This window comes from Budorcas taxicolor, chromosome 9, assembly GCF_023091745.1.
Source record: "Budorcas taxicolor isolate Tak-1 chromosome 9, Takin1.1, whole genome shotgun sequence".
Lineage (NCBI taxonomy): Eukaryota > Metazoa > Chordata > Mammalia > Artiodactyla > Bovidae > Budorcas > Budorcas taxicolor.
The window spans coordinates 68,171,150-68,183,341 of record NC_068918.1 but is presented as its reverse complement, the minus strand read 5'-3'; the positions used below and the strand labels follow the sequence as shown (position 1 = coordinate 68,183,341).

Genomic DNA, 12,192 nt, shown 5'->3' with positions numbered 1-12,192 from the left:
GAATATACAAAGACCTTGTGCAGATCAATGCCCATTAGTTAAATGGCCCAAAAACACAAACAGGAAAAAACACAAATGAACAGCATACACGTAATAAGACATTCACTCAGCTGGCAAGTCAACAAATGGAAATGAACATTACAATGGGATGTGATTTTTCACCTATCTGATTGGCATAGGGGAAAGTGGTTATCAAACTCCCGGTGGAAGAGTGTGGAGAATGGAGCACTCCATGCAGCGCCAGAGACAGTGGAAAGAGGGGAACCCTTTCTGGACAGCAGTTTGGCAAGAGGCATCAAAGCCTTGAAAATCACACGCCTGGTGACCAGTGATCTCACTTCTAGAACTTCGGCCTAAAGAAGATAATCACATCTGCGCTATGAACTGTGATCCATTAAGAACTGGAAGTGTCCATGCAGATGGCCTGTTTCCGCCATCCCAAGACCAGGAAGTCCTTCTATCATGAGAAGGATCAAATTAATATGAGCGTACAATGTGTAAGCTAAGTACTTCCTTGGACAAATGTTTTCTTGTTTCACAAATTTAATTTCAGTTCAAGTACCAGAAAGATAAGCATGAGGTCTTTTAAAAGTAATTTAAATGGCCCTATTGCTTTCTTGGGATTCCCTGGTGGCTCAGCGGTAAAGAATCTGCCTGCAATGCAGGAGGCCCGAGTTTGATCCCTGGATTGGCAAGATCCCCTGGAGACAAGAATGGCCACCCACTCCAGTATTTTTGCCTGCTGCTAAGTCACTTCAGTTGTGTCCGACTCTGTGCGACCCCATAGACGGCAGCCCACCAGGCTCCCCCGTCCCTGGGATTCTCCAGGCAAGAACACAGGAGTGGGTTGCCATTTCCTTCTCCAATGCAGGAAAGTGAAAAGTGAGAGTGAAGTCACTGAGTCGTGTCCGACTCTCAGTGACCCCATGGACTGTAGCCCACCAGGCTCCTCCATCCATGGGATTTTCCAGGCAAGAGTACTGGAGTAGGGTACCATTGCCTTCTCCTGTATTTTTGCCTAGGAAACCCCATAGACAGAGGAGCCTAGTGGGCTAGAGTCCATGGGGTCTAAAAGAGTTGAACACAACTTAGTGACTAAACAACAATAACAATGATTGCTTCCCCTAATGTTTTTATACTAAATTTAAGCCCTCTACTTAAAAACTTGTTCATTATTCATACACAGGTTTGCATATCAGTCAAAACAGACCCAGTATCATGTAAGATCTGACTGCAACATCAGGGTCCAGCACATCCCTCCAACACCAGTGTGCCTTTTCTGTAAAAAGAGAAGGAGGCCATTTCTGGAGCTTAGTGTCCCTGTCCTCCAATGCAGACTGCAGACGGCAGGGGCGTCCCACCTGGCTCCCAGTCAGAGCTCCATAAAGGGAGTGATCATTGTTCCTGTTGCCGGCAAAAGCTGCTCCTGCTTTCTGTGAGTTCCAGGGGTTCTACAGCCCCAACATAACTACCATCTAGGCATTTTACCTAATTTGCTACTGAACCACAACACATCATCAGCATTTGTAAAACTAAATGCCCAATACATATCATTATAGGATTAACAATACTCCAACTTGTAAGCACTGCCCAGTAAGAACAGATCTGAGGAGGTGAAGTGGAAGAATTCTCCAAGTTGCCCTGTGTGTATCAGACATGCTCGTTTCTGCCTCCACCACAGAAAAACGCTTCCTATCTTCCAATGCCAGGCTCTCTCATGGCCTCTGGCAGCGCTGCGTTTGTTCGTAACAACCATCACCAAGCATTCCAGGTTCAGCCTCTCAGATTACAGACTGCACCTGCTGCCAATCAAAAATAGCCAGACCTTGATTCCCTCCATTGCCCATTCCCTCCATTTCTGTCCAGACACTGAGGTCTGTCAGGCATAACAAGTAATGTGTCATTTTAATAAATTCTACAGTTCAACTAAATATTATATTGATGTAATGTCACATTCAGGAGTGCTCATTTAGAAACCTAAAGTAGTCTGTGATTTAGTTTCAATACTAGTGTCAAAGACTCCTGAGATGCTTTTATGATTTAAAGGGACACGATCTCAGGTATCAAGCCTATACTAACCCCTGGGAGAAACATCCATTTGAAATTTGACGAGTATATCTCCTTTACTTATAGGAGCAAGTTGATATCTTCCTAACTTTTGCCTAATTTACTCTCTCAGTTTATAAAGGCATATGGCTTAAGGCCATCTATTTCTAATAAATTTACAATAAAATGAAAAATAGAAATCCAGAATTATAGCACTATCTTTTCTAACTGCTATTATGGGGGTGATACTAAACTTCAACAAGTTTTGAAGGGGTTCAGAATCTGCCACTGTGGCCTAAAAATTATTCTAAGCTGAAGGCATCTGAGTTGCTGAAATCTCTGCCTAAAAACAGAGCCTCTCAAAACAACTCATAAATCCCTTTCAAAAGCAACCTGAGAAGACTGACTTTTACCATCAGAAATAAGTCTCCACACCACACCTAAACACACACTGTCACAAAATGATCATCACCCATGTATTCTTTTAGGGCCCACTGAGCTCTTCAAAAATTCATTTCTTTTCTTATAGGTGCCCTTTCTCCCTCTCCTCTACTCTTACTAGGAAGCCACTTGCTTTCCAAGAAGAACCCTTCTCCCCGCCCCATCTCTCATTAAGATAGTAGATAAGACACAAATTCTAACCACACCTTTGAGTCACGTTTTTGTCTGTGAGTAAATCTGTCTTTTCTCTTGCTACTCTGTCAGTTTAATTTGCAAGCCCCAAAATCATGAACCTAAGAGGGGAGAAGAAAAGTTTTTCCTCCTTGACAACTTAAATCAGTGAAGTATCAATACACTGCACTATGCGTACATATGAGAACCATGCAAACGTTCTTGTTATTCTAAACAATGATATGATTAACATTAAACACTTCCTTTTAAGTTCTCCTTCACTTTTCTTTAAACTTCCTCTTAATATCTTTCTTGTTTCTAACTTTTAGAATGCTTTCAAGTACTATCCTCCTAAGTATAATTTAGCAGAAATAATTTTTCTATCCACTTCTGATAAATCAGAACATACAATTAAGAATTAGAAATGCTACTCATTTTTTGCCAGTTTACAAAAACCTCTCAAGTACAATTGAGCTAAAGCATCCTGTTGATTAAATAAAGCAAGCTACTATTTCACCAACCACTGAGAAATGGAAGCTTTCTGAAACACACAGACTTAAAAACACAGTCACTTTGTATAAAATAATGACATCTCCCTCACCAGACTTTATTGTTTTAAAACAATAAATGAGGATAAAAAATAAAATTACAAATATAATTAGTCCAACCCAGCACAGAGATAGACACTTTCTATCAAGATGTGAAAAATAAACCATAGCGACAACCCATCCATCCAGAGGAAGCTCTTTGGCTCATATGGTACCCAGCCCTCCCTTGGCGTCAGGTTCTCTGAAGTTCACCTCAATTAGCTAACCTCCCATGGCTAACAGAGCATCAGGATGCTGGTGCCCACAATTAAGAGAGACTTTTCCTTGGGGCTGTCACACTTTCATCTTGCTGTGCAGAAAAGCAGTGTGTGCTGTGTGCCCACTACTTTACTAAAAAAATCACAATCAACGGTCAGTGGCAGGCTGGACCACCAAACCATGATTAGCTGTAATAAAAGAAAGATTGCCGAAAGATACCCATGATGTTAAAATAAACAACAACTTTACAAGCTTGCCAACTGATGATTATTCCCCTTTGCAGGGTCAACCAATCATGTCTTTGCTTATAAACCTCAGGGAGGGTTCTGTACTGGTGACTAAGCACCCAGATTTGACTGTCTGGACCCATTTCCTTTCTACCACCGAACCTCACACCAGCCATGAACTACTACAGCAGCAACCAGAACTCAAGGCTCTTGCCCACCTCCCCCAGCCACCCTCAAAACATCCTTCCTCTGCTTTCAGAGCCTTGCTTCTTTTCCTGCAAGACTCAGCTCAAAGGTCCCCCTCTTGCAGGAAACAAATCCTTTCTTGTACTGGGCACCTATGATCATTACCCCTGACGTGTACATGTCTCTCTCCCAGTTTCCATGAGCCATGCAGATTCTGATGTCTCCATGTATAATTCAGTGTCACACTTCCAGTCATAGAAGACAGCGGGCACAAAATAAATGTTTAGTAAATGCATGAGTGCACAGATGAACAAAATAGTGAATGAGCAAACAAACAAACACAGGAGCTAATGAATGAGCTTTCAAGCTGCTTCCTGGAGAGAGGAAAGGGTCTTTAATTAATAATATTAAGCCCCAGCTGATCCCCAAAGAACACCCGGAGCGCCTCACCTCCTCTGAATTACTCTTTACTTCTATGTGCTCAGTTCATTTGCTCATGTCCTCAGACACAAGCCCCAGCTTTAATCCGATACGTGACCACCTCACAAGTTCCTGCTCCTTATTCCATAGCTGCCTTTGCGTAGTACATGCAATAACCTACTCTCATTCATTTCCATAAGGACTCCCAACTAAGCCATAAGCCCCCAGGGGCTGATTCTTTTGTCCTTGTAATCCCAGAACCTAACACAGTGCCCTGACACAGCACCTAGCAGGCGCTCAGTACATACTAGATAGACAAACGACTGAACGAAGAAAGGAAGAGGAAACCATTTTCACAGTTTGCTTTTTACTTTTTTCTTTTGGTTAAATCCTCTGATTTTTCCAGGTAAACTATGGAAAAAGAGAGATGATGAGGGAAGAATAGAAAATCATGTATAGTCAAATCAATGCCTGAATAAAAATCTGTATGACACCAGTGTTTTTCTACATTAAGAAACCAGCTTATTGTCTCTCAGTGTCTGTTCCCAACAGAATAATTTAACAAGTTTTGTAACTAGATAAGGCTGAACAAATCACAAAACTTTTGACATTGTTAATAGTGTTCATATTTGCCAGGCCCTATGCCAAGATCTCTCACATATACCATTTTTCTTAATCTGCAAAAACACTCCAAAGGCTTGTGTTCAGAAAATGAAGGCTGAGAGAGGTTAGGTCACTTTGCCCTTAAGTTGTGGCACCTTGGGTTACACCCAGGTCTGTTCAAACACCACGTTTTGACTAAAACTTACAAAAAGTTCTAGGGCTTATTTTTTAAGATTAAAATAACAGTGCAGCAAGAATTTCAAAAGCTTATGCTTGCATCCTCACTAACAATCGTGCATGCATGTTCAATCTCTGAGTCATGTCTGACTCTTTGTGATCCCATGGACTATCACCAGTTAGTAAGATACCATTTACCACTATTAGGTATTTTGTTGAATCCTTGTTGATCTGGTGGCTAACAAGATCACAGGAGAAATAAATGCAGCCTTGGAAAATACCCCCAAGTATGGCAGCATCTGCTCCAGGCTCTGAATCTAAACATGGGCCTCCCTACTGTTGATACGTTTGGAGAGTACCAGCAATTCTCCAGCACACCTTTAAAACAGTATGAGCCAGAAACTGAAGAGGCCGTGGGGAAAGGGCACTCTGACCACAGTGAAGTTAAAATGGTACAACCTTTCCATAGGGCAATCTCCAGGCATATATTAAAAATCATAACAAAGTGCATATTCTTGGACATAGCAAGTCTACAGGTAATAGTTTATCTTAAAGAAGTAACTGAATAATGCTTGCTGCTGCTGCTAAGTCACTTCAGTCGTGTCCGACTCTGTGTGACCCCATAGACGGCAGCCCACCAGGCTTCCTCGTCCCGGGGATTCTCCAGGCAAGAACACTGGAGTGGGTTGCCATTTCCTTCTCCAATGCATGAAAGTGAAAAGTGAAAGTGAAGTCGCTCAGTTGTGTCCAACTCAGCGACCCCATGGACTGCAGCCTACCAGGCTCCTCCGCCCATGGGATCTTCCAGGCAAGAGTACTGGAGTGGGGTGCCATTGAATAATGCTTAGAGATATACAAATAAGAACTTAAAGATTAAACAAGAGCAGAATGATCAGTTTATCCAAGATACAGACACACAATGGCATATTATATGCAATCATTAAAAATAGTGATGTACCTGTACTTACTACTCTGCTGAAATGTCCACAGAAGCTCTACAGCTAACAGTTGTCACCCCCCTCCCAGATCATTCCCTCTTCCTGGGGGTACCCCATGTCCAATGACCAACCAATGTGTATGTGGGGGTGAGGGGGGTAGTTAAGGCCCCGCCCATATGCCTCAAGGTAAGATAACTCAGGAGGCCAGCGGAGCTCCAGAGCTCCCTCTGCATCACAGCTCAGCTCCTCCCTCTGCTCAGTCTTGCTTCCCTCACTCCCTGACCACTAATGATGCAAAGAGCACATCCAGTAAACATCTGGCAGGTAAATCTTTGTCTCAAAGACTATTTCCAGAATCTAACATGAGTGGCTAACCCTTAGTAGGCTCGTATCATGCAAGTCAGCCACTATATATATATATATATATACACACACACATATATATATTATATTATATTATATTATATATTGTTGTTGTTGTTCAGTTGCTAAGCCAAGTCTGACTCTTTGGGACCCTATAGACTTCAGCACGTCAGGTTCCTCTGTCCTCCACTATCTCCTGGAGTTTGCTCAAATTCATGTCCACTGAGTCAGTGATGCTACCTAACCAACTCATCCTCTGTCAACCCTTCTCCTCCTGCCTTCACCTTTCCCAGCATCAGGGTATTTCCAATGAGTTGGCTCTTCATATCAGGTCACCAAAGTATTGGAGCTTAAGCATCAGCTTAACATTATGTATAATGTTATATACATAATATTATAATAAATACAAGATTAATCACTGGGTAAACTAACCCAATCTACTACAAAGAATAATGAATGAATGGTTGAATGAATGAAGGCAAACTCAGCAGCCCAGAGGTTCTGGCGGTAGTCAGGAATGAATGGAATGGTGAACCATGGTCATCCATAAAACAGAAATTTATAAAAAGGATTTAAGATCCAGGCCCATTAAAAAGTAGATACTATGACCAAGGCTCATATATTTTTAGGCCTCAAGCGAAAACCAGTGGCCTTATAGAACCAGAATTCCAGAGTGAAACTATACATGGGTATAATCTATGCATGATTCCAAGTGAAGTCACTCAGTCATGTCCGACCCTTTGCGACCCCATGGACTGTAGCCTACCAGGCTCCTCCATCCGTGGGATTTTCCAGGCAAGAGTACTGGAGTGGGGTGCCATTGCCTTCTAATCACTGCAAATCTTGTCCATCTACAATCAAAATGTTGCAATATGTGCAAACAGATGTTTACTATGTAGAAAGAGGACAGTGCTTCTTCATCTTTTACTCCAATCCCCACAAAAATTTCATAAACCAGTATCTGAAAATGTACTAATTAATTTCTTCTTAGGGGTACAAAGTCCTTACAATTAATATTCAACTTAACCAAGAAGCTTAACTTCAAGTAGTTTAACTTCAACTATAACTCAGCCACGGCTTCCTCAAGGTTTCCCTAACCATCAAATCTTTTTTTATAGAATCAGTAGTTATAAATAACTACTGACTAACAGTGAAAAACTATGAACAATACTACCCTGCCCTAGTGTCCACACTGCCCAGGAAGCACAAGACATAAAACCATTCTATGAACTCCAAACAAAAACAAATAAATACTATTAACTTTAGGTGAAGTCACAAAGTTTGAATGTTTGCAGATGTAGATCACAACGGACTTGAACAGTGAGAGCAAATCATTTAAAAGTTTAATAATGTAAATGTACTACACTCTTGAAATAAATGATGTGTAATATTCATGATTATGAAATTTCATGTCATAGCTAAATAAAAAATTGACTTAGAAATACTATGAGTTCAATTAACATCCTGAAATTTAAAAATAAGTGGGTTTTATCAGTTGATTGAGAGGCTGCATGTTATCAGCTGCCCCCTCCTTTAAAAATTCACCAATGCCACCTTTCCCATGTCCACATTAAAAACCACAACTTTAAATGGCAAAAAAAAAAAGAGAGAGAGAACAAACAAGCATTTATAATATCCTTATTTATCAATTTTGCACACAGGAGACCTCAGCACCGATGTGCAATGATCATCAACTGGAGTGACAGATTCTTCACATTAAGGTGGATCACTCACTGAGACTTCACACCACGTCAGCATCAAGAATTTGGCATCATAAAATTCAACTCACTGGGGACTCCTTGGTGGTTCAGTGGTTAAGACTCCACCCGTGCTCCCAGTGCAAGGGGCCCAGATTCAATCCCTGGCCAGGGAACTAGATCCCACATGCTGAAACTAAAGATCCTGCATGCCCAACTGAGCCACAAAGCAGCCAAATAAATAAATAAACAAACATTAAAAGCAAAAAAATTGCAACTCACTGCTCTAACATAAGTTTGTACCTTCTCTAAGTGTGATTATTGCAATGTTTGGCCCATTTATTCCTTTTTCCCTCTATTCATGTAATAAAACAAACTCCAAATCACAAATACATACCTTCACACAGACATACACAGAACTGCTAAATATACCTGAGATTGCCACTTCAGTGGAAAGCATTAACAGGGGCACCATAACCATAGCCTAAGGAAAACATTTCCTCACACCACTTACGAGGTCTTATCTTTTAAAGAAGAAAAGGGAACAGTCAACCTGAAACTTTCAAGCAGACGCAGGGTAAGCCCTCTGAACCATCCCCAGGAATGCAAGCTCCGGTGAGGACCAGCAGGTCCTTTCTTTGACTGCCACCTGTCCTTTAATACTTAACACAGTACTTGTAACATGGTAAATGCTTAGTATCTTTTGAATGAGTGAATGACAGCTGTCATTCACTGATCACTTACTTTCCTTGACAAACTTTACTAAGCTTGTTACAAATGTAACCAGCTTCTAAAACAACAAGTACTGGGGACTGGGTAGAGAAGGGACACTCTGAGCCTCACGGATAACTTCCTGAGGGAGCCAATACAATCAGCGTAATTCTTTCTTCCCCGATTTTACAGGGTAGGAAATTGAAGCTCAGAACAGCTGTCCTTCCCGAGATGACAAAACTGAATGGCTGAGCAAGGAGTCGCTTCTTTCTCCTCTGCCACATCAATACCAAGATGAAGTTTAGTACAAAAAAAAGCGGGGGGGGGGGGTCGATTAAAGTGACTCAGAAGGTAAAGAATCTGCCTGCAAGGAGGAGACCCAGGTTTGATCCCTGGGTCAGGAAGATCCCCTGGAAAAGGGACTGGCAACCCACTCAGTATTCTTGCCTGGAGAATTTCACAGAGGAGCCTGGCGGACTACAGCCCATGGGGTGGCAAAAAACAAAAAACAAAACAGAACACGCCAAAGACAGTCTGGCCAAATTTTGACTTTTCAAACATTCACAAATGGGATGTTTGTTCCTGGGGGGCGGGCGGCGTGGGGGTGGGGAACCTTCCTATTTCAAAATTGCAGAGATATAGCCAAGGGGCCTAAGGTTCTAATAGGCTAATCTTCAGCCTCCTCTGCTCTGATAACCATGCGGGTTCTTCTAAGTGCAGTTCACCAGTTTAAAAAGCAAGTGATTTACATAAAGAAGGGCTTTGGAAGCTGAAACCTACAAGTTAAAAGTCAGATATTGGGAACCCAATCTCTCTTCATTAAAATATACCTATATTCCCTGCTCCGAAAACCTGCTTGACCAGAGGAATTCAAAGAACTGCCCAAGTCCGAAAAAGTGTTTGCCCAGCACGCTATAAGACTGTGTCTCTGCAGTGACAACGGCAATCTTGTGGCATCTTCACTATTCCTTAAACGCTCTCTCAAAAGGTGCATTCAGGTTATTAAGCTTCCTCCTAAAATGTGAAGTAGAATTAAATAATGATTTTTTTTTTTTTAACTCCGGGCTGAGAACGGAAGTCAAGTTCATATTCTCTTCCTTCCTCAAGCGAGCAGAATTAAAGAGCACACCCCCGCCCCCTCAGCCCAGCGACACACACACACACACACACCCTACAGTAAAAATGTCTCAGGGCCTCTTCACCTGTGGCAGTCGACACAGCAAGCCCCGGTCGGCCGGAATTTGAGGCTCCCCTTCACTCAGGGGAGGGGAAGGCGGGTGGGTGAGGGGAGCACAGGGAAGAAGGAACTGGTGCCTAAGTTTCCAATCGGACCATTCTTCTCAACTTGAGCAGCTCTTTCTTCCCTTCCTTCGTCCTCCCTGGTCTAGAGCACACACTCGGCTTTGCCAGCGCGAGCACAACGGGCAGGGCCCGAGGGGAGCGCCGCCCCGACCGGGGACCCGAAAGCCCCTCGGAGTTTGGGGCGCAGGCTGCCCGAGGCGCGCGACCGGAGAGCCGCGCGGACCCCGAGCCGGGGCCGGCGATCGATCGCCGCCGCCGTGCGTGGGGACCGGGAAGGGGCAGCCGCGGCGGGGCGGAGGGGCGGGGTGAGCACTTCCTGACTCTCGCATTGTCCACGCATCGCCCGCGCCACCCTGGGCCCCGCCGCCGCCGCGCCGTCCCCGTCGGTGAGGAAGTTGGCGCTCGCCCGACCGGACCCGACTTACCGTTCTTGGCGTCGCCCGCGGCTGCAGCCCCCGCGGCGGCCGCGGCGTTGGCGGCGCCCGGCCCCGCGCCTCCCGCGCCCGCCGCGCCCCCGGTGCCGGGTGCGCCCGCCGCCGCTGCTCCGCAGCCGGCCGCCGCCGCCAGGGCCCCCCCGGCCGCCGCGCCCGCCGCGCCCGCCACTGCCAGGGCCCCGGCTCCATTTTCCTGCTCGTCCCCGCTGCTGTTGGCGCGCTTGTTTTTGCGGCCGCCTTTACTGTTTTTGGGATTGGGCATCTCGCGAGCGTCCAGGTGCCCCGCGTCGGTGAAGGCGGCTCCCAGCGGCGCGACGCCGCGTTCGGGAGGCCGAGAACGGAGGGCGCGGGCCGGCGGCTCCGCTGGCGCCCGTCTAGCCGCGCGGCCCGCGCCGCGCCATCCCGGCCGCCGCGCCCTCCCCGGCTTCCTGGAGCCGGCGCGCGGTCACCCGAGGCTCGCAGCCGCGCGGGCGCCGCGGGCTCGGGGCGCGAGCAAGAAGCTCTCCAGCCGGAGGGAAAAGGCGGGTCTCGGGCTTGTTTTGATTCGGCTTCGCTGACACGCTCTGGCCCCGCCCCCTCCCGTGACGACACTGGGGATTCGGCCTGGCCGCACCCACTAGGTGACCTCATGGTGGCCTGGCCCGCCCGCGTGACGTCACGCCCCGCGCTGAGCCGGCAGCCTTGGAGTGACGTCATCGGGGCGCCCGCACTCCGGGTCTCCGACTGCACCTGGGTGCCTGCGGACCTACCTTCCTGAAATGGCCCTAAACGCCAGTCCAGTGGCATCTGGAGTTAGTCAGTCGGAGGCCTTCTGACCTTCATGTAATTGAGTCTTAGAACAATATGATCGGCAGAAAATGGGGGTGGGGAGGTGACCAGAACAGAATTGGAAAACAAAGGGTTTCTAATTAATCATACATCAAAATGCTCTGCCATTCAGAAACAATTGTAGATTCACTAATTAAAGAAATCGAGTCAAGTTCCTAGAAAATGAGAAAGGACAGAAGAGTCCGTGAATGGAAGGCCGTCACAGTCTAGTGGTGAAACCGCTGGTTCCAACAGAACCCACCATCCAGGGATGATACTAAACGTCTCCAGGGACGGAGAAGCAGGCTCTTCCTGGAGGGGACACCCAATCCCCGTGGACTGAGTTGTCCTGAAAGCCCGGCGGCCACTGTTGTGAGCAGGTGGAGAGCAGAGGGTGACACCAGTGATAAGGCAGTGACTTGAGGGGCAGGGAACCCCAGGAACAATTTCCCGTGGTCTCTTTTTCTGCAACTCTTTTCGGCTTTTTTGAAGACTAGCTCCTTCCCACCCTTCAGGTCTCAGCTCAAACACATCACTTCCTTCACAATGATAGAACTGACGCCATTCCCCAAAAGGGCTATCAGAAGTACCACCTCATCCATCTCTAATTAGGTTGTCAATGTATATATGTTTACTTATTTCCTGTCTATCTGCTTCTCAAGTGAAAGTTCAACATGTAGGACATTTTATCTGTCTTGGGCACCTCAGCAGGACAGCTGGCATGTATTTGTTGAGTGTATATGTTCTTTTCCCATGAACTGTGGAGGGAAAACTATGTTAACTGACAATTTACAGTTCTCTCTTCCTATACAGTGTGATCTTCTTTAATTAACCCAGCTTTCCAGTAAAGAATCTTGGAACTC

The 12,192-nt window shown here is 45.5% G+C and overlaps 1 protein-coding gene across 1 annotated transcript in view; it reads right to left on the bottom strand.

Moving 5' to 3' along the window:
- The window catches only part of HECA (hdc homolog, cell cycle regulator), a 44,109-nt gene extending 33,325 nt beyond the window's left edge, over positions 1 to 10,784 (bottom strand). The window contains exon 1 of the mRNA XM_052645517.1: positions 10,514 to 10,784. Within this exon, the coding sequence (XP_052501477.1) occupies positions 10,514 to 10,784 (271 nt within the window). The remainder of the gene's footprint in view (positions 1 to 10,513) is intronic.
- Positions 10,785 to 12,192: the final 1,408 nt, after the last annotated feature.